Here is a 23,074-nt window from a genome sequence, read left to right as displayed (position 1 = left end):
TTATTAGCCCCTCAGAGTATTGCCGTTTAAATTCGACTGACCAATAAGCACCAACTTTGAAGCACTTTTGTCATGAACAAGAACTGGGCCTCAGTTTTGCATCATTCTCTTCTTTTCCCCTCTTCTCTTGTTCTCTTCACCTTCACGCTAGTGGCCGAGCCTCTGTGAGTAATGAAGTTCCTCCCCCTGGCACAACATCATAGAGCACATCTTCTTTCCCAGGGCCTGGGGAAAAGCTCAGGCAACCACTACCTTGTATGAATAAATTCTCTGTCAACAACATTAATCTACGCTGTAATTGGCCACCACTGCCATAGCAGCCCGTGTTTTATGAGCAGATGCACAATGGAAAGATTGACTCGCGAAAGCTGCACATTCAGTGGTGTAATCTAATGACATGGCTGTGTAAATAAGCAGTGGGGGAGGCTCAGAGATAACTGCACACGGCAAAAACAGCAAGACTCTCGGCAGGGCAAAATTCACAGGTTCCTGTTGAAATTATTATCCTGTTGTGTTATTCGTATGAAATTATATAGAGTTACTGTTACAGAGTACACATTTTGAAGGAGCCCAATGTCCCTATTTTGAATTATCCTGCAGCCCGTGATAGTACAGTGAGATGGTGGATATGTATCTGACTTTCCACCAGAGATCGTAGATAATACACCGTCTCCAACCAACAATTGCTGGCCAGTTGGTCAGGGAGGAGTGCTTCTAATAACTTTGGCCTTCTTGTCCTCTACAGCGCCACCTTGTGGTTGTTTTGATGCATTGATGTTAAATCTGGTACAGACATGTTTGTTCCCCTGAGGCAGAACTTTTGTCGCTCACGTCATTGAGCGCCATCATCAGTTAAAAATTTCATGAGGTGCAGTGTTAGAATGCTGTGCTATAGTAATATGGTGATCATCATAAGCATTGCATGGGCTACATTGCATGAGCTTGTTGCCAATCTAGCATTTAGGCCAAAGTACGGCTGTGCCTCACAGAGCTGCTAGCATGGCTGTAGACTCTTAGTTTTGTTTTATTAAACAGTACTTACCATAAGCAACTCTTTTAGTAGCAATAGTAGTGATAGTAATAATAATAATCATTAAGATTATCAGGTAGGATGATGGATGACCTGGCCTACTCCCTCTCTCACCAGTCAAAGAATACAAGATTTGATGTTTCATCTTCATATCGTAATTTTTTGGGAAATGCTCCTGATCTCCTCAGCTGCAGGCACAAACAGATGTACTGTAAGAGAGTAGAGTCATAATGGCAAAGATGTGTTAGATAAGCATCTGGGGGAGAAACTGTGAAATATTCATCTACCTTGTCTCTCACTTTGCATGTTTGATGTTGCTGGAAGGCATTAGCATCCTTCCGGTTGACCAGCAGCTGAACAGACCGACTCTTGCCCATATTACGATTAATGTTCTCCAGAAATATGTGTCCACAGGCCAGCTCAAAGAAAGCAGGACAACTGGATTTACATGAATAGATGAACTATGAATCTTTCATAAGCGCTGAAATGCACTTTAAATTATCCGGGTCTCTTATAAAAGCCTTTTTTACTTCAATATCCATCTGAGAGTCCCTCTTGGTGCTCTATCATAACAGATTGTTGGAGCAAACCTGCAAATGTTAATTAGAGGAGAATAGGCTTCAGCCAGTTTGCAATTCACTGGGGCGTGTCTGTGGATCCCGCTGAAATCTCCTCTTAAGTTGGCCACAATACTTCGCAGAGTCACTGCTTTTGTGGTGGAATGAATCAAGATAATGGGGAACCGTAGATCCAGGCTGTCAACTCTGGGGCCATATTTATGGCTTAAGAGCCATTAGACATTGGTTTGGTGTCAGTCCTGCCTGACAGACTGCCACCCTGGGGTCGCAGGAGAAGGACAGTCTTAACTTCCAAAAAAAAAGTACCCTCAAAGAGACAACAACGAGAGCAGAGTTTCCACAAATGACTTATCGCCTCTAGCTCCGTGTCCCTTGGCTCTCTCAATTTGTTGAAGCCGCTTGGCTATTTTAATCTTCGCAAGCATTGTAGTAAATGAGGGCAGACGTCAGTGTGGATTGCCTCTCTAACAGTGCGGAGCTGATAGCTGCTGGTGTGGGTCATTTGGATGTGAAGTCATGCCCTTCATCATGCCCCAGTGCCAACCCATCATGCCTTCCCCCCGTGCTACTGCTGTTTGCCTCAGGTTCCTGGAGGGAGACAATTGTCAACACTTTCACTGCTGGTCATTGTCTGTAAAACGCAGCACCTCAGTTTTGATTGTGCACTCATGCAAGTTGTTGGATTGGCACAGGTTCAATCACAGTGCTGAAAGCTTCCTTGCTGCTGATGAAAAGGTGCTTATATATACAGATGTATACAGATACAGTCTTTCTCTGTGTGTTCATTTTGTAAGCTACGGTGAAATCTTTGGGTGGCTATAATGGATATTTTTAGAATAAAAGATGAAGTGACTATTTGTAAATTCTAGTAATGACAAACCCACAGTGACTTTGCACCTGACTCAGTTCCATTCAGCTCTACAGAGCTTCATAGCTTCTCTTAGCACAGTCTTGATTTTCTGGCCCCCAGTTTTACTATTGTGGTTCACTGTTGTTTTTGGCTGAAGCAGCTATTTTCAGCAAAAGAGGCTCTGAAAGCCCACTCTCCGGTGGCTGCCAAGCACCAAAGGCAAAGCAGACAAAGTTAGCGGCTACCTGATGAAAGTAGTCGAGTGTTTGGATATTTCTCCCAACAGTTGGTGGACACCAAAAATAGAGCTCACAAGAGAGTGAATATCCAACTTAAAATCATCAGATGGACACATACACAACTCCAAATCAATGCAAATGTTGCTTCATATCTGTTAGCTGTGTAAATAAAAAGTTCACCATATCAACCTAAAAAGTGATTGTGTTCAGAGCTTGTTTTCACTGCCCCCTAGTGACCAAGAAAATCACTTATCACAGATTTAAAAAAGAAACTATGCTCTCAAGTTTAGACATCCTGCAGCAAATTCAAGTTTTGTTATGTCTGTATTTACACATTTTTACTTTTGCTATTTCCCTATTCACTGGCAGCACCCCACCTTGTATTACTGTAAGGTAGCGTAAGCCTGGAGTGGATTCTTGTTGATTATCAGAGGCCATGCCACAGCCAAGCACCTTCTAATCCATCAGTAGCCTTGGTTCAGCTCAGGCCCGGGAACTGCCTAACTCTGCACAGATGGCTAAGATGCAAAATATTGCACACAAATCAGAGGTGAAGTTTATGCCTTTTCTTTAAACCTACTATGTTGCTCACAGAAATGTAGTGAGAATGCCCCACAGCCAATACACCTTGTGATGCACAGGCTTATTGACAGTCAAAGCCAGTAAATAACTAGCTGCATTGATTGGTTGCCATTGTATCTCATCCATCTCTGACAAGGGTCTATTGAAAAGAGATCGATAGGCTTTTCAACATGCATCACTCACATACTATAACCATTAAGCCGTTCAGTCAGAGGGAAAAAACAACAGATCCATCTCCATGCTAAGTAACACTCCTCGTTTGTTTTTGCCCCTCTACTTGTCTAGTTTTTTTTTTTTAATCCTCTTAGCATTATTTGACCCTGGCTTCCCTTCCCTGGGCCAGCTTGAGGTCTGTGGACCCTCTGGACTAGGAGCAGTCTAGAATTGCAGTCCAGTGAGAGAGTGCCAGCCAGCATCCAGGGGTTAATGCACTGTGATGGCTCTGGGTGCATGGAACCGGTATGGCTGAGTGAACATCCCGTTTCAGCACAGTGAGGCTAAACTCTGCCTCTCCGATGCACAGGCCACAGATTGGCCTTCTCGCATGAGAACACAAAGGAAGATACAATTGTGAGTAAACAATGCAAAAGACAGGCAGGGAGATAAGCTATTATTGTTTTGGTGCTCAGAATCACCTCTGAGCCCTGCGACTGTAATACCTGAGCAAAGTGAACTCGCTTCTCCTTCAAGGGTAGTAAAGAGATAGAGAGTGGTGTGACAGGAAAATGTCAGAGGGTGGTGGGTGTTAGCTGGCAGGAATCCTCCAGCAGCAGAACTCTCCGTTTGATCCCTGTGGCTCAGCTCCATCTGGCTATATGCTGACCATGTTAGTGGACAACTGCCATTGCCTCATGGCAACACAACACTGGCTCATGTATGATAGTGGAGGATGTCTTATCTTTTAGTGAATCAGCTCTGTCTCATTAAACACATTGTGTGCCAGATAGCCAGAATAGCCTGCCAGCAGTGTATTAGCTGTTTAGCTCTACATACAACACAGCAGATTAGGAAAAGCCAAAACAGCATGTGTAGTTGAGTCAGTGTGTTATATACTGTGCATTAATCATTGATTTCAGTTTCAGTGAGATCTGGTATTGCAGCCTCAAGCACTGCCTCTGTATTTACCTGCAGTTGTGTAGCTTTGATCACTCGTGACATTGATAGGATAATGTTGTAGCACAAGTAGAGGGAAGCTATGAGGTTAGCAACATTTGCTAACCTTAGCCACCATAAGTTACTGGTCATACCAGAGCACATAAGGCTATAGCAACACAACTCTTGAGTATTCGGTGGAGAAAAGGTGCTTTTATTTTGCTTATGAATTCATATTTGCATTTGTCCATAGCTTTAATATACGTGCAACGCTTTTGGAACAATGGTTAAACTGTTCAGCTGTGATGTCCTTTTAATTGGTACCTGCCAGCAATTTTCCTCTCAGCCAATGGCATAAGGTTATTACCTCCTGTAATCATATTTTTACCTCGCTCATTTTTTGTTTTTAATTTCCAATTCAAATATGGCGTAATTTTCAGTATTACTTTTGTGTTTGACAGAGTCATATGTTATCATCCCTATTTTACCAATAAAAGTTACCCAGTTGCTGAAGTTGTTTCAGCGATCTTCTACGCTGGGGGTATTCAACCTCCGGCATCCCTCGTGTTACAAACGGTGACGTGCCACACTGATAGCCTTAATGAGCAGCGCCGAGTGCTCCCAGCCATCCCATAATGAAATTTGCTCAAGGCGGAACAGACCGGAGAGGCTTGGCAGAACATTGAGGCATATGGCGGAAACAGCCGTGATTTCCATGGCAGGTGGCTGGATGCTGCAGATAGGTAAAAGGCTCAGTCACCCAGGGCTACGGCCCTGATGGAGAGTGCTGGAGAAGGACTCTGCAGAAAGTAGCACACTGTACATGATCCTTTCATTTTACCGCTGTTTCTGCCAGGACGTGTCAGCAAGCGTTTGTGGGACGTTATGATGCAGCAGAACAGTTTGAATTAAATGTAGCCATTTTCTATTTCACTAATGTTCTATGATGAGAAAAGCAGAATAAATACACCAAGCTGCAATAATACATGTGAACAGCACTGACAGTGTGTTTTGCAGAGCGGGGGAGTAACACAGTTTTAAAAAGGTTTAAAAGGATCCCCACCGCCACCAAACAGTACGCACTGTCCCCTGTCCCTCTTTGTCTCATATGTATTTCTTAAAGAAGCAAAAAGAAGCACATGCTGGGACCCTTGTTAGGGCAGTCTCACCAGTCTCTGGAGCGCACTTCAGAGGAACAGAAAAAGCAGCCCTGCTCTTGTAATTAATTCGTAAATTTCCAGGCTTTTACTGTGCCATGCTGAAGACTCCTTCCCTCGTGAGAGGCATCAGAGGGATCACACACACTAAAATGTGCGCGTTTTTTGTGCGTTTCTTAAGAAGCGTATTTCCCATACTGTGTGCATGTCACAGCGGAAGGAATGAAAAGGAATTAGGCTATGTATGTACTGAATCATTCCTTTGTCTTTAAACTGCTGAAACAAGGAAATCCCATTAAGTCTGGAATATCTTCCAGTATAACATTGTATGAGTACAAAGCCGACAAGTAAACAGAAAATACACCTGCACAGACTGGAAAGAGAGTATTCCTGTGCCTTAAAGAATATAACGCTGTTGGCTTTCATTTCTTTTAATTGCTTGTAACGGTTTAACATAGCACTAATGATAAAAAATATGGAAATGATTTGCCCTGATTCTAGATCACACCCACAGATAGTAATTTGAGTTATGTAAACCATCCTTTGTGGAGTCAAATAGCTAAACCAAAGTCTGTTCATGAATGGATTTAACATTATCATTTTCATAATACAAGAAGGAAAGAGATTCTTCAAAATCAATATAATATAATACTGCATAAATATATTCACTATCAATGTACTATCACGCAATATTGGATTAAGGGATTCTGCAGTTTGCTTCCATGAGATTTGCTCCATTTGATCGCTCAGATAAATTCTTTTAAAACCGAGCGTTTTGCTACCTGGGAAATGGCTACTTGGTTCTTTAATTTGCTGCAATATTGGGAAATTTCTCAATGAAATATATAAAAGGCATTAAATTGCTGTGTTTATACTGCTGGGCACTACTAAAGATAAGACATATGATGGCTAATGATAATGCTAACACAACAGTACGATTCCTGCTGCAAATAACAATTAGAAGAAGAAGAAGAAGAATGACGATGAAGAATATAGCAAATACGTTATTGTGGAAACAAGACAAAAGCCAAATCAGCAATAATAACAACAGACATCAATGAGAAATTCTGACTAGAATTACAATAAAAAATCGTCTCGTCTGATGTGCAAAAACAAGCCTTAGTTTCTCTGGTGCTTTAAAAACACAGACCTGACACTGAAACCTTGGTCACCTCTGGTCACACACGGATCTAAAAAACACCCACTGACAGTTCACCTCAGGCTGATCAGGTTTTAAAGAGGTTAAAAGTTCAGACATGCAGTTCAGGGCTGGACACATGCATGTGTGCAAAAATCAAATGTGGTACAATGTTAAACTACACACTTTCATCTCCTTCAGCCCAGCAGAAAGAACAAATTGGACTCTGAAACATCATGCAGTATCTGTGCTGGATGAGTCACTGAAGAATGTGGACCCCCACTGATCAATTCATAGGACTGACAGGATTGACAGTGACCTGAGAAAAGAGCTGTAACACAGTCAATACTTCTCAGGCTATTGCTGCACTGTGACGACTGCTCTCGCCGATCACATGTATTTATTCCCGTGGCACTACTGATGCAGCCCCCAGCAGAATGCAAAAGAGACCGGCACGCAGGCGTGAGCCACGAAGCAGATCTATTTGTCACCACTTTGAAGGCTTAGGGGGCAAAATGCAGGATCATCTTTTTTCTATCCCTCTTTCTTTGCTGTTTTCACTCCTGATAGAGGCTGATCTTTATCAAACTCCCGTAGCCTTGACTCCTGTCGCCATAACTGGCTGCACTCTCCTTCATCACTCAGGCCTGTTGACAGCAGAGTGGCAGCTGGACAACCCATTATGAAATGACCTTGGTCTAGTGTCAGCAGGGCCATAGCGCTGCTGAAACGGTAACACCCCAAAGTGAGTAATTTTCCCTCCGTAGGTCAGCATCTTTGCCGGTGGACAATCTCCCCCTGTAGATAAAGGTGAGGAGGGGGCCCTGCCACTAAAAATCATTCAGGTGATGGCAGTGGAAGGAGGGGCGGCCATTTAAGAAAACCCCCTGTGAGCAACTTCAGTGAAGACAGCGGCGTCAATGTAATTAGAGCTATGGGCTGATCTGACTAAGCACTGCAAAAGTGAGGAATAGATTAACAATAGCACAATTGCGTGTTGCTTTGCATTCCCTTGCAGGGGCTGTTTAATTAGTCTATATATTTATTCATCCTCTTACCGGGCTGGATTTCATTAAAGCCTCGAGGGTGCTATTTGTTTGGAAGCCGAGCCGTAAAGCGGCACCATGATTCCCTATCACCTGTTAAGTGAAAACACTGCGCCCCAGTCTTTATTTTTAGCACAACTTTAGTGAGGTGTTTCAGCCTTTGAAGTGGTGCGGTGGCATTACTGTATCAACGCTCCTCCTCTGGTGTCAGGCATTCTGCTCTCACCTGGCCTTCATTTCCGCTGCCACGGAGCGTTTGGCTCAGTGCAAACACTCGTGCCTCTGGTTCTCCACAGCTGAGGATATCTCAGTCTGATCTTACTCATAGCTGGAAGGCTTTCTTTGAGACATAAAGAGGAATGCATTGTGTTTCTTTGCTCAAATACCCCTCAGTGCAGTGCTGGCATTGCAACAGGCGACTTGGGAGAGAAAAGGCACTAGGTGTGTTGATGTTAAATGTGCACGGTGGGTCCTGGGGAAATTGCTCGGTGTGTGTGAGTGTTAGTGTGACATAGCCGGCGAGGCCCACGACGGGTCTGCAGGACATGCTTGGAACGGTTGTTACCCAGTCCGACATGAAGGAAAATAATTGGACGGCTGCTGTTTTTACCAGCTAGTTGGTGTGAATGCATTAGATATCAAAGCCAAAGCAAAGTGAAAAATGTTCTAAATATAACACTGGAAGTTGAAAGCTGCCATCCTTAAGCCAACGAGAACAAAAACCCACTCTGGTGTTGGTGACCTTGCCCAGCAGCTCAGCGAGGTGGTGCTGGGATTCTGTCAAGCTTCACTGTCCTGCAGCGATTTGTCCACTGGAGCACATTTTTAAACATGCGATGATGCGGCTCAGCGTGCTGTGCCGTGTTCTTTCGCCGCAGGGGAGTTAACACACGTGGGCTATTGGCGAACCTCTGTTGAGTGACCACTAAAAATCTGACAACAAAACACGATTGAAAAAGCAAACAGAAAGAGAGGAAGCTGTGCACAGTCCCAAACTGCAGGGCTCTTTGTCCCCTTTTCTTGTCTGAGTAAGAAAGAGCGGAGGTGACACGCCGGGAAGACTTGGTTTAGATTCAGGATACATTTATCTCAAGTTCACCTCACTGCACCTGAAAGAACTGGTCCTGACAGACAGGCCACTTCGCCAGTGTCAGAATATGAAAGGCATGAATGAACAATCTGATCTCATTGTGTTGACTTTGGAACGGAAAGAACAAAAGTATGTATGTGTGGCAGTGCAAGACATGATGCTGGGAAGCACACACAAAGGAGAATGCTGTTTCCTTACACGCAGGGTCCTGTTTTTTTTGTAGTTTGTCAGTGGAAATGAACTAAATTCAAATTCTATTTTAAAGTAAAACCATGATCTAAACTTCTTCCATGGGCTACTAGTGATTTTAAATAAATTTAACTTCTTCTACACTAATAATTTACATAATTCAGTAAATAAATGAACAGTGCATTTATTACTACAAGGTTTGGTTGTTCCTGAAAAGAAGATATGAGTTATTAAATCCTGGGCATAACTGATGCTGTATTTGGACTTCTCTAGTCATACCCTCATCCTGGAGGAAATGAAGGTTATGGCCGTGACCCAGATGATGATGACTTCCCAAATTATGTGGTTTAATTAGTTTTGGCAGCTCATAAAATACACCAGTAAGTGTTTCCGCCACAGCTGATGTAGTAGTTTTACTTTTATTGAGGTCTGAGCGCCACTGGTATACAGGGTAAATCATTGGCAGAAAACTTTACATCACTCGCTTTTGCATTTCCAATTGAGCAAATGCATCGGAGCATTTTTCACCAATGATAGTGGTGAACATTTGGCAACAAAATCTGAATGACCGTCTCCTCCTTCCTCCCTCTGTTCCTCAGCATTAATCCATATTGTCTTTCATTTCATATTATATATAATAATAAAGGCATGCTCTGGCCAGGGTTTAAACTATATGGAATAATTCCACAACAGGAGTGTACACATACAGGTCTTTTTAATGTTGTACTCACGTTAAGCTATCCAAAGTGCTGAAATACAAGGTGAATCAAGTTGAGCAAAAACAATTAGTCAGAATATCCAAATGGCAGTGTAATTCCTTGCTAGTGCGATAAACAGTCCAACCAAGGACAAAATGAAGCTTTGTAGCTCCAATACTTAAGTTGATGTATGCATTGTCTGGGCAATGAGGGATGAGCGCTGAGGATAAGGATAAGAGAGCGTCTTTGCTGATGTGTCTGGGTGTCTGCTCACTATCAAGGATTCATGCTGTGTCAGACAGAGTGGATCTCAGAGCTGAGAGCCGGGAAGACAAGAGCAGCTCTGCACAGAAATCTTCCCGGGACACGCTGGCAATGTAATTAGCACATGAATTATTTCTGTGCAATGGCATGCCTCAGCGCCTCCTGACTTTGCTCTTGTCTGAGGGATGTCTCCATGTATATGGCCCAATTTAGACATCTGCCAAATGCCAGTCCTTTACAGTCAGACGCTGTTTCCCCCTCTCCAGTAATCAAAAGTGGACAGTAACCTCTGCTGCTCTCTCGCAGCGTGCACTTTAGGTCTGCGCTGGCAACCTTGACAAGGGTACATTCAAAATTGAGCAGCTTGTTAAGATGCTTATGGCAACGATTTATTGGCGCTAGCACATTTCAAATGGGGCTCATTCAGACAGAAAGCTGCTATCAAACGTTACTACACACCTGTTCATGCAGTTCATTGGTTCTGATAGTAAATAATTGCTCATACATTACCATCAGTTATGATAAATCAGCACTGATGGGTTCATTACATTTCCTATAGGAAGAAAAAATGTCTATAGTCCCCTGCTCTTAAATATATGTATAGTTAAGCGAGGTGGTAACCATATATTAATATCAAACTGCTTCTCTTTGATGAGGATATTGATCCCCCATCTCTCCAAGGCTTACATTATTATCCCCTGGATTTACTCTGTAGAAATGGATTGGGCTTTGCAGATTAGTATTCAGCACATTACACTCCCTCTTCACTGTAATGCTGTTGTGATTCTGTAATGGGCTGAGAGCAAATGAGAGCCCTGCAGCTGGAAGTGTGCTGTTCAGTATGTGTATTCATACAGTGTTAGTTTGCCTGAGTACATGGGTATTCACATGCATATTTGTCTGTCTGTGAGAGTTTGTGTTTACAGCTTTTTCCCCCCTCTTATTTTGATGTCCTGTTAGATTTAGTTGCCTCTTGTTGGGTCTTGCTATTTCTAAACTTGAAGAACTGGAGAGGCTTTGTTAGTCTTACCCTTTCCCTGCTCTGTGCGTCGGATAAAAAGAGGTTCCTGTGTATCATCGAGAGATTGACTACCTTGTCTCTTCCCAGGCCCATTAAGTCCTCAAGATGCTGCTTTTGGGGGAGTTATTTGTTAAATCCACTCCACAGAAACGTTCTTGTTGGTGGGGGTGTGCACCAAAAGATCTGGTTTAATGGCCCAGCTGCCAACTATAAATGTCTGCCCGTTTTTATCTCAGACATATATTTGATCTCAAGAATCTTCTGTAGTTTTAAACAAGCCTTCTCCACTTTTCCTATAATCCCTCTGGTGATGCTCATAGAACCCTTTCAACAGAGCATCTAAAGCATGCACACACACGCACACACACACACACACACACACAAGCTATTACCGTTTATCCTATTGTGTTGCAAAAATATGTGATTGTGTTTCATGTCAGTTTCAGTTTTTTTCTGTCTAATTGTGTTTTCAATGCTATCAAATATCTTGAAAGCAAAATCAGATGTTATTGTGTAGTGGTCAGCTTAAATAAAATGAAATATTGTCTCTGGCACACAGATTAATGTGGCTAGTGAGCTTGCACATAATACCTTGTTTTGGAAAATGTTTGAGACACTTTTTCTGCGAAGAGGAAATTGCAGTTTGTCAGTGTTTTCTATTAGAATTTCATCCAGTTTATGTGTCAAGGGTGTTCAGGAGAAGGTACTAGCATGTGTGTGTGTGTTTGTGTGTGAGCGTGAACAGGCGTGTGCATCCGCTCCATTGTCTGTCATATGTTTGCAGTCATGCGAGCATGAACGTGTGCACAGGTGTGTGCGTTATCAGTGGTGCGATGCCATTTACAGCTGTGGATGAGGTGGTTTCGTGCTCTCGTGGGAGCTGCTCCCAGAGGAGGCCTGCCTACGCACCTGATTGAGACACTGCCAATTAGAGTGAGCAGGCATGGACTGTGTGATCCGGCTGACACAAACTAAAATGGCTGTTTGAGTCTTTGTTAGAGCTAGATTTTATTAGATTTTATTGGCTGGATTCCACCACTCAACCCCTCCCCGCACCTCCCAGACTATTACCTCATACTTTAGAGGCCTATAGTGCGCATCAGCATGATGCCATATAACCTTTGAAATGCTATATGCATCACATTGTCATCCTTTATTAGAGAGAGCTGTTGACATAGATAGTGGCTATTAATAACAGGATGTAGCTCTGACCTTCACTCTAGCTTTGTCCCTGCCAGCAAGCTAATATTTACTTTTTGTTAAGCTTCACTCCCCAGCAAAATGCAACAGCAATTTATTCATCTTTATGAATCTAAACTGATAGGAGAAATTGGGTAAAGTGATGTTATGATTAATAGTATAAGGTGCATTTTCATGTTGCCCTACTCTAATATTCAACATATTGATAGTGGGCATGAAACATGGAACACTGAGCAATGAGAAAACAGTGTAATGAGGCATCATTCACATGTTTTACTTCATCTGGATGAGTTTCCGGAGAAAGTAAAAGGATGCCTTCTCTCTACAATCCCGGTCGCCAGCTGTAAAGCGTGGTGATGCTGTTGGCAGCAGCTGTGTGGAAATCATCTGGCGTGGTGGTTGCCCTGCATGACTGTGTAAAAACCACAGAATATGGAGATAATTTACCACCAGGACCACCCTGTGGTGCAAACAGTTTTCTCTTTTGGTGTTCCCATATTCCCAGATGACAATGTCACCATGAGCTCATGCACACAAACTCATTGGTTTCGAGATTAAATGCAGCGTGGATTAGCTGGATTCTGAAAAGCAGAATGTGAAGTTTCCACCTCCTTTCTCCATCAAATAACTGGAGGCTTCCCTTTTTGAAGAGTGGTTCAGTTTCTTGCCAGACATGGTTCAGGATGCAGCATGACAGAAATAAGGATTTAAGTTGTGAAGGCAAAAATAGTCCTACTCCTTATGACTGTCTTGATGTTGGCATATCTGTAGGCGGTTCTGTTATTTTGTCCAAACCCTCATCTCTGAATATGGTGATATAAAGATGAAAATGTTTTTTTTAATATAATATATTGAAAAAAATAAACAAATGTAAGCAACCACCAAATTGAACAAGAATACAACTTTAATAATACATTATTAGCTTAATATAAAGCCCATGAAATTTTGACCTGCTTTCCAAACAGAATAAATATTATTCAGACTATCATCTCAAGAGGCTGCAGTTTTAACTCCTGGCCACTAGGGGGACTAATATGTCAGGTTGAACCTGTGTTGTCTGCTCTTCAAGGGGAGAAACAAGAATTCAGTTTCAGTTGTAAGAAAGCTGATGTTTACAGCCCGCTAACATTACCATTGCAGTTAGCTGAGAAATGTGTTTTCATCAGCCCTGTCTGTAATTCTACAGATGAGGCATCATCTGTAAGTAACGTTATGTTTCTGTTTTCTGGTCATTGAGGAGTTTAGTCAGCTGTAATTGCAGTTAGCTAACTGATGCAGACTGTTTTGCTAGCAAGGCAGCGTGTTGGCTGTTGCTGTAAGTTCCGGCCTCGCGCATCATTTGTTGGTTTTACTGGGAGATGTTTTCTCATTGCTTTGTGTCATAGTCATGTGGCTGCATTTCTACTGAATGGCTGAATTTAAGTAATTAATTCAAACAGAGAGGGCTTTGACTCATGCCTAGACAGAGAACGAGACTCTGATATGATACTGATACTGTCTCAAATGAAAAAATGTGTCATAACATTGGAGCTGAATATTTAATAGACTAGTCAATGAACAGAAAAGTAATCAAGCATTTTGATAATTGATGAAATGCAGAGGAATTTTTCATGAAAGAACATTCTCAGCTCTAGTTTCTTAAATGTGAAGATTTATGCTGCTGTACAATTGAATGTATGACTACATGAAGTGGCCCTGTGAGCGTTTGCTGGTCATTTTTTACTAAGTTCTTACATTTTATTGACTAATTAATCATTTCGATTAATCAAAATGATACCAGTCAACCAAAACTTTAATCAAATTTTTGCATAGTCTTTAGTCAGAACAAATATATTTGACCGTCAGCTGTCTACTAAGTCACAGGCTGTATAAAAGACTGGCTTAATCATAATGATAATGCACTTACTAATGATTCATTTAAATATAATATTATATAAAAGTCTCAGACAGTTAAAAGTATATAACCCAGAAAACCTGGTAAACCGGTGCACACATTTGCACACAAATTGACGTACACCTTGAATGACTCAGAATAGCAACCACATATTCTAATAAGTGCCTAATAACAACTGACAAGCTGAATGGCGAAGCCAATTATGAGTAAATGTAGTGTAGTGTTTCTGCAGACTGACACGGGGGGAGGGGACTCTCTCTGAGCGCAGCAAGACATACTTCATACTGTGAATCTAAATGACACTGTATGCTAAGCTAGAACAGTATGGCGTCTGACAGAACTTGGTATGTGCAGGCTCATGCACGTCCACGCATGCTGACTCCTTCAGTTAAGTGCCTGGATGAATTTAACTGAGCTAATTTAGGCTTTCTTGCCCAGTCCTGCTGCTCTGTCAACACTAACAGCAGCAGAAACAATCTGCTTCACAGATATTTAACTTTTATTGCACACATTAACAGCAACAAAATTAATATGAAGCACAGCAATCAATGAATTGGGAATGCCTACCTTTCAAGCTATAAGCAGTTTGAGACATTTTATTAAGTCTTTTGAATGGTGTGATAATCATGTAATAAAATATGTTCTCAAAGAATGCAGCACTTCAAAAACGCTTCTCTCTGTCATAACGTAAGAGGCTTAGGCCGTCTTCATGACGTTAACTTCCTATCATTTTAATAGGCTGCCAGACTCTAACTTCTGTATCACTTTAATAGGCTGCCAGTCAAACAAGGAAACAGAGTAAATGGGAACAGAGTGAAATCCAGTGGCAGTCCTACAGCCTTGCCACAGACGATTAAAGGACTTTGGACTCCATGCATGGCTTTACTGTCCAATTTTATTTATGGCGCATCTAGTCCTCAAAAATCCACAGGTGCTTCTTTCGAAGTGTGTCTTACCTTTTTCCCCAGAAATGTGAACTCCTTCTGAACCGTAGAAAACTGGGGGTGGCACAACAAGCTCTTTTTGTTTCAGCTTGTTACTGTGAGCTGAAGAAGGGTATTTCTAGTGGTGCGAGGAGGGTGGATGTTAGTGAGATCTCTGACAGGGAAACAGTGATGTAGAGTTAGTCACAGTTAATGCTTGGGACTGTCATTGGAGATGGGCAACATAATTACCCTGTCTGTTTTAGCAATGCCTATAACACCCCTACTCCAGCTCCCTGAAATATCTCTGTTGTCACTTGAGGACAATCATATTTTGCCGTTAATAATGATATGAACTGGATTTTCTTGAAGCAGTATGCGTGAAATGGTTTCAGCAGCTGAAAACCAATGTGCATTTGAACCGATGAATTATGGTGGATTTCTATAATTTCCCATCATTTCACTTCTAGTTTGTCTTGGTGTCTTTGACAAATGTATTAATTACATCATGTGGTCCGAAATGTCACAGATGAGAATAATGGCAATTAAAATCAAAGCTACCCCTGACGATCATTTCACAGGTAATTTTTCTCATATCCTGCTGAGTCTGTTTCAGACTGTTGTGTCATGATTTGATGTTGACAGGCGGCGTGCTCCCCTGGGTGGCAAGCTAATTTAAAAAGCAGCCATAGAGTAGCAGATGCCAGATTAGTGTCAGAGCAAAGTGAGTGATGAGGAGCCTCCTGGTTGCTCAGGCACACGCTGGCACTGTTGTACATATGCTCATGCTTGTGGCCCCTTGGTGCTTCATAATAAATGAGCGATTTAGTTCAACGTACTCAGCAGACATTTATGCTGCCTCCTCTGTTTTTGCAGTGAGGTATACCTTGCTGTTTCTCGTAGCTTCCTGCAGCATCATGCCTCTTTGACTCTTTGCGACACTAATTTAATTTGAGTGGCGGATAATTGTATTACTTCCATCAATATGGGGAGTTAGTTCTGGACCACAACCTCAAATGTAATGTGACCATTGAGAATACGGTTCCTGAATGGCACTAACAGTTATATGCTATTGATTAACAATTATCTGTATGGCAGAGGACAATCCCAAATGTAGGAGAGAGTAGGGGAAAGTGTCAAGAATGTCAAAACACAGTCAAATTTATCACGTCTATTATAAATCTAGGAAACGAAAATGCTATTTAAAACATGTTCTGCTAATGGTGAATTTCAGAACTTCTGAACATCTTGGGTGTTGGTGAAAACACTGATATTCTGTTTTTGCTCAGAAAGGGGTTGAATGACTCCGAACAACAGACTGTGACAAGTTTTTACCTATGTGTCTATTTATGGCCTTTCCCTAGGAGCTACACTTTCACTCTGTTCGTGCCTTTTTCTGTCCTCTGTTCTCTGAAAACAGACTAAAGGAGCTGGCTCTCATCCATGTTCCCATTGATGACTCAAGGGCATTAAGGTGCAGGCACTTTGCTGTAGTTTGATTGACTGTAGACCATAGGACAGCCGGAGAGACACGTGGGACACACCCAAATACTCAGGAGAACACAATGACAAAACAGTAGTCTTCTTCAAGAGCAAGTCGCCTTTTTTTTCTGCAGGAAAATGACACATCTGAGTGACACATCTGCAGCTAGATATTAACACTGCAGGTTGCTGTGATGCTGTGTCTGCAAGAGATCCACACACAGGTGTACAAACTGCTCACCAGTTGCATTGCTACTGCTTCTCTTTCATTGCTCAGAAATTATACTCTGAATGCACAAAATATTCAGGATACTCTTTGCATGTGCTAGACTAATGAGGTGAATTCAGGTGGTAGTCATTATCCCTTTTAAGCATATGTAAATGGGATAATTGTCAGAAATGTCAGATTTTACTTTCAGAATGTGCTTCCTCCTCAAGGGGGTGGGGTATGTTTGATTTTAGTAGTCACTGTTTTACATGATCCTGCCTTCCAATCTGGCATGTGTGCGTTTAGCTACACGCTATCATGCAAACCAGTCCTGCTGTCAGCATTTGTTGTGTCTTTATCTGTTTTTTTTTTTTTTTGTGGGGGCTGTGACAGTCAAACTCATGTGTAGTTTGAAGAAATAAAATATTTTACAGTATACATGACATTAAAGCCAAATCATCAAGCAGTATTTTATGTATTTTATACTTCCTCGCTTTCAGCCACTTACTCATCTCAGGCTTATGCCGATTATACACTATATGTTAAGTGCAAAATAGCTAAGAGTCAAAGCTTCTGTTAAAGCAACACTAATCCATTTTCAAAACGCTTTATAACAGTCTCATCTTCACACATTTGACATGTTATGCTAATTTGTTATGTCTAATGTGTTTGAAATAAATCCAACATTCATTTAGAGTGATCTTTCTTGTCAGCCAATGAGCCTAATATCCCCTCCATAGACTCTTATTTGCCTGCTAAATTCACCCGCTAGTAGCTAACTGTGTCACTTTGTCTGTCAGGTATCAGTCGGGTGGTCGGTTTACGAGAGGTTTTTCACTAAAAATAGCTGCCCACTGCGGCTGGAAACAAAGTTGACGAGAGCAGTGAGCATGAACAATAGTGTTGCAGGCCATGAAACCAAAACTCTGAGCTAAAAGATGCTAAAAAGCTGTGTAGTACAGTGTAGAGCTGCAGTTCAGGTGGTAATTCAGGCTAGTAAACTCCATTGGGATGAAAAAGGGGACAGCTCTGAGAGTAGGGCCGAAAAATGCTTTGTGATGCACTGCTTTTAGTGTGTCAGTGCCACCACTGGGCCAAGAAAAGCTAAAGTAGTTGAAGAGAAACTACACACTAAATTATCTTTCTCATTGTATACATTATCAAATAGAACAAAATGAATCCACAATTTTTTGTTGTACAGTCCAGTCCAGCTACAACACACCCACACAGTGACTCTCTCAACTCTCAGGGCCATAAATGTGCAGCTTCTCATGGCTGATCAGCTCTGGCTGACAAATATAGGGTATATACCTGCCAAGCACTTATAAAGAATATAGTTTGCATTCGAAGGGTGCCTTATTATCCAGATATGGAGAGGCAGCTAAAAAGAGCCAGCTGTGTGCTTGCTTACTATTGGTAGCCAGATGGAAGTTTGAGTGCTAGCTTGGCCTGACACTTGACTTGGCTGAGAGCTTGATGGTAAAATGACTCCAAATGCTTAAAGTCTAAAGATTGACAAGTCATGCTTTGCCAGCATCACAATCGTTGTAAAAAATATGTCTTCAATTAAAAAAAAACATCTGTTCGTTTTTGAAATTTAATTTTCTTTTTAAAAATGTGCTACAGCCGAGTGCTGACTGATGCTCAAGTTGTTCTGCTTCATTTAGTCGTACATATGTTTACATCAGAGTGTTTGAATGGAAATATGTTTCTGTAAGGAGATGTGTGCCCCTCGTCCTGAAACTGCCTCTGGGCTGAGCCCCAAGAGTTGTAAATTCCTAGCAATGGCCCTGCTGCGCACACACAATTCATTCTCCATTGGTTGGGGAATTAACTGTGAAGTGCAGGCATGGGGATGTGTGGAGAGAGAGAGATGAGAATGACCCCAAAGTATTGGCTCTATTTGTTATGTGGTCACTGAGCTTGTGGAGCGGGGATGGGTGGGTTTAGTGAAGAGGGTAGAGGTCTCTCATTTTCACTGATACGGGCCTCAGACATTGAGGGAATGAACAAAGAGTGGTGAGATCCAGTCAACTTCAATTACGGCGCCTTGCACTGTTCCCAGAGGTGCACTATAGTGCCTTTAAGGGGGAATCAATGAGGTGACAAATTGTTGTGGACAGCAACCCCTTTTATTTGTTGTGTTGTTGTATGCATGCCTGGATGCTACTTTAAGCTTGTGTGTGTGTGTGTGTGTGTGTGTGTGTGTGTGTGTGTGTGTGTGTGTGTGTGTGTGTGTGTGTGTGTGTGTGTGTGTGTGTGTACGTGTATTTGAACGTGTGTCTGTGTTTCTTTGGCAAGCATTTATAAATGTGCAGCGCTTTCCATTTATGATAATTGAATGCTTTGGTCCATTTGTGTTTTGGTGGTTTATTTTCTGCTAGTGGCTTTAATGGCTTGTTATCCGTCTAAACCTGTTTTTAAACGCTTTCTAATGGGTGTTCACATGCATCACCCTCTGACGCTCAGTGCAGCTCTGTTTTTACCTCATGCTAACATTGTTAAGGTTTTTCACAGTGTTATTTTTGCTTTGTCCAGCCCCTGTCACATCTCAGGATGTCTGATGGCTGATGAATGTAGAGATGTGTGAGCATACTGAGAGACATATGTAGCCAAACTAATTGAGTGTTTTGTGGTGGAAGGAGTCCACATGAAACTGTCACAGGGATGCTATCTGCTCCAACAGTTGAATTGTGGGAGATTGGTGGTCAGGAATGAATACAGTACTGGTCTTGGAAGTATATGTAATACAACCCTAGTTTTAAGAGGGTCACAAACAAGTGAGAATGTATTAATAAACCTTTATAGTACAGGTATCGATTTGCAGAAAGAGAGAAAGATATTGATTGACAAAGTCACAGGGGTCCCTGTTCAAATGTAGTTGGTACTTGGAGATAACATAAATGTGTGTGTGTGATTTGAATTTCCCATCAGATTTCATGATTTATTGGCAACACTAACATATGTGAATCCCCTCACGACCAAAGCTAGTATAGATATCAGTCCAGCAAGTAAAAATGGACCGCTGACTGCTGTGGTCCATTTATCTGTGCAAAGGTAAAAAGATATCTCAGTGTTTGCTTAGCCTGTGGTCTGTGTTAGTTGAGAGGCTCTACAGTGTTTTCTATTGCTGAGGGGTCATATTGTCGAGCTTTACTTGTTTGAATTTCAGTTCTCCAGTTTTAAATGTGTGTGTGTGCACGTCTCTCTGGCTGGCTGAGGAGTGTGTGCAGACTTTAAATTACCTGGTGACAGTAATGCATCTCACATAATTGATTTACGTGCTCGGTAGGATCTAATTTCATGTGATGCTGTCATAGGGTGCTGTCATATCATATTATTTTATGCATATATGCCTGATTATTGTGAGCGAACTATCGTGATGTGTACTGTTCTCCAATCTTCTCATGAAGCTGGTGTAAATAAGCCTCAATAACTTCTGTTGGCATTTGGTTCATAAGTCAGTATATAGTTTGTGAAACATGTCCTCATGCATAAAAGTAGGTCATTTGCCAATCACTCCCAAAATGACATATATGACCACTGGAGATGCCGCCAACAGGAATTAGGAAACAATCATAGTTTTGGTTAAAATAAGTATCTGAATTACTTAAGTTAACTTATGCATGTGAGATAAAATAAGTCAGTGTTTTGCTTTAACACGCAACCTGAATAACAGTCTTCTTGTCGAAAGTCCTCCGTTTGACCTGTCAATCCACCCCACCTCCTCCTTAATCAAGCTTTGTTGGTCTTAATTTATCTTAATTACTTTTTGGCCGCAAGAGGTCGCCGCCTAAAGCATAAATTTGGGTCATAATAAGCTGCATGCACAGACACTATGTGTTTTGGGGAGGGCGGTCTGGTTTGTGAATACTGTATGTGCATGTTCATGACTGCCACCTAAAGCAGCTGTAGTCTACAACTGTATGTTAATGTAGTGGTTGGTCCTTGTAGCTCCTCAGCCTTGATCACAAAGAAACAGTAGCATGAGGAAAGAGAACATAGTGCTATCATGTATTTATATGAGAAAGCAGTAAAGGAGCACATCAGCATTGTGTACCAGGTAGACATGTTCAGCGATAGCAATTGTATAGAACTGTATATATAATTCCTGTACAAACATATTGAGGCATATCATAGGTAAGACGTAATGCAGTGTTATGCTCCACACAGCTGTGTTTTCTGGCTAAGGTAGGTACTAGCTTGTCATTGAAAGCTAGTATGCATATCTCCAAATGTACCTTCCATCACATTTCAGCTTTCCACCTCTCACCAATTTCAGTGTGTTTATTGTTAATCCAACATTTTTGAGACTTTCTTTCCCATTTTTTTCTGACAACTTCCCAACAGGCACCCAGGAGACCAAGATATTAATGCAACACATTTCTCTGTCTTTGTCTCCGCAGGAAAAGAAGAGTATGTTGCAACCTTCAAAGGATCTGAGTTCTTCTGCTACGACTTGTCCTTGAACCCGATTCAAAGCAGCAGTGATGAAATCACATTGTCATTCAAAACCCTACAGAGGAATGGACTGATGCTGCACACGGGCAAATCAGCTGATTACGTCAACCTGGCACTGAAAAATGGGGCTGTCTCACTCGTCATTAATTTGGGGTCTGGAGCCTTTGAAGCTCTTGTGGAGCCAGTCAATGGGAAATTTAATGACAATGATTGGCATGATGTCAAAGTAACAAGGAATCTACGTCAGGTAACAGTACAGAGGGTGATGCAGAGACTCAGTAAATGAATTAAAACAAATGCACTTAAATCATTACCATCATACAATATATTATTTTTTCCAGACATTGTAATTGGATTGCTAAATTGAATCATGGTGGTGTATGGTGGAGATAAAACAGAGCCGCAAGTGAGCAGGGACATCGAGATGCGATCAAGACGTCTATTAAGTTACAATTTGAGGGAGGAAAGAAAGACGTTGCTTTAAAACAGCATTCATGCTTATCCACATGTGTGACATCAAATGAGTATTTATTTGGTTTTAATGGTTTCTACCAGTTACACTGTTCACTGTTTTCAGTAATTGAAATTGAAAAAAAACTCAAATGTCTCAACTGTATCAACAAAATAGTGCTTGTTTACGGTTATTGAGCACTCATTTCTGGTAAGGATGACATCACTGTCGAGGATTATTTCATGAGGTAAAAGATAAGCGTTTAGTCAATAAGAATACGTTAGACTTTATAAGAAGCACAATTTTCAGTATAAAACATGTAAAGCGTTTCTAAATTTAGGGTTAAGCTTCGAACCTTTGACCTGGTTGGGCAGCACAAGATTTCTTATGAATTAGATGTCTCTAGAAATCTCATTCAGCAGCTTGTACCAGTTGTATGTGTTTACAGAGGACATCAGATTCATCAGCCATTTGCCTGTGGCAGTGATACTCATAAATGGGGGACTGGCCAGCCAAACAACAAAATCCGTTCTTGCCTGATTCTCACCAAGAGCGGAGGAATCAGATAGGGTGAAGGAAAGGTGTAAAGCTGAGCCTTTGGCCGTAGAGCATGTGCAACCGCATCCACCTGCAGGAACAGATTGTCCTGGCAAGAGTGAAGCAACAGAGGTCAGTGAGTGTTTGTTGCGTTGCAAACAGATTAACTACGACTGATTTGTACCAGGCCAACATACAATCTACTAAATGGTGTCAGGATGCAGCTGCCACTCTGCTAGTGGCAGACCGCCCTTGGACATGACAGCAGTGCCAGTCTGTTGGAGTCATGATCTGAATACACCAAGGATCTCAATAGACCAGAGGCTTCCTGAGGCACACATCAACACTTTCTCAGTGGCTTTCAACAGTAACAACTGGCTCTTCCATGCCAGTTGATGTGTGCCACCACTGAGAGGGCTGATGGTTGAAATTTCACATCCCTGCTGGCCAAACATTGCCGCTTCCGCTTACAGTAGGCCAATGTGTTCTCAGAATATTTGGTTTCTTCCAGTACTCCAGGGCCTAATTGGCCACAGGTGGAAGAGCTTTGTCGACATGGCATTTGGGATTCAACCCAAAGTGCACAAACCACTGCTGCAGGTGTGTTGTGCCTCTGGACCCAGTGGCTGCATAACAGGATTCTACTGTATCATTTCCACAATTGCTTTTCATGTGGTTTCAAAGACTCTGGACCAAAAGTCCTGCTCCACTTTTGGGTATAGCACCTGTGTACTGGGGCAGCAGGAACTCCTCTTCCTGTTGACTGAAGATTGTAACCTGAAAAGTGTAAGTCCAAGAGTGGTCTCATATCCCTGGTCTTCTTAGGGACCAGGAAGTAGCCAAAAAATCATCGCATTGCTTGTCTTCATCTGAGACAGCTACTTTCACAAGCAGCTCCTAGCCAGTAAGTCCAGTGTAGGAACAAATATTACTCTTTCCCACTG

General features: G+C 41.9%; 1 protein-coding gene across 1 annotated transcript in view; it reads left to right on the top strand.

The window, feature by feature from the left end:
- The window catches only part of LOC121614372 (neurexin-1a-like), a 247,551-nt gene that overhangs the window by 61,688 nt on the left and 162,789 nt on the right, over positions 1 to 23,074 (top strand). The window contains 1 exon segment of the mRNA XM_041948203.1: positions 21,088 to 21,389. Coding sequence (XP_041804137.1) covers positions 21,088 to 21,389 — 302 coding nt within the window.

This window comes from Chelmon rostratus, chromosome 11 (genome assembly GCF_017976325.1).
Source record: "Chelmon rostratus isolate fCheRos1 chromosome 11, fCheRos1.pri, whole genome shotgun sequence".
Classification (NCBI taxonomy): Eukaryota; Metazoa; Chordata; class Actinopteri; order Chaetodontiformes; family Chaetodontidae; genus Chelmon; species Chelmon rostratus.
Note: the sequence above shows the minus strand (reverse complement) of the source record. Positions and strands in the feature narration are given on the sequence as shown.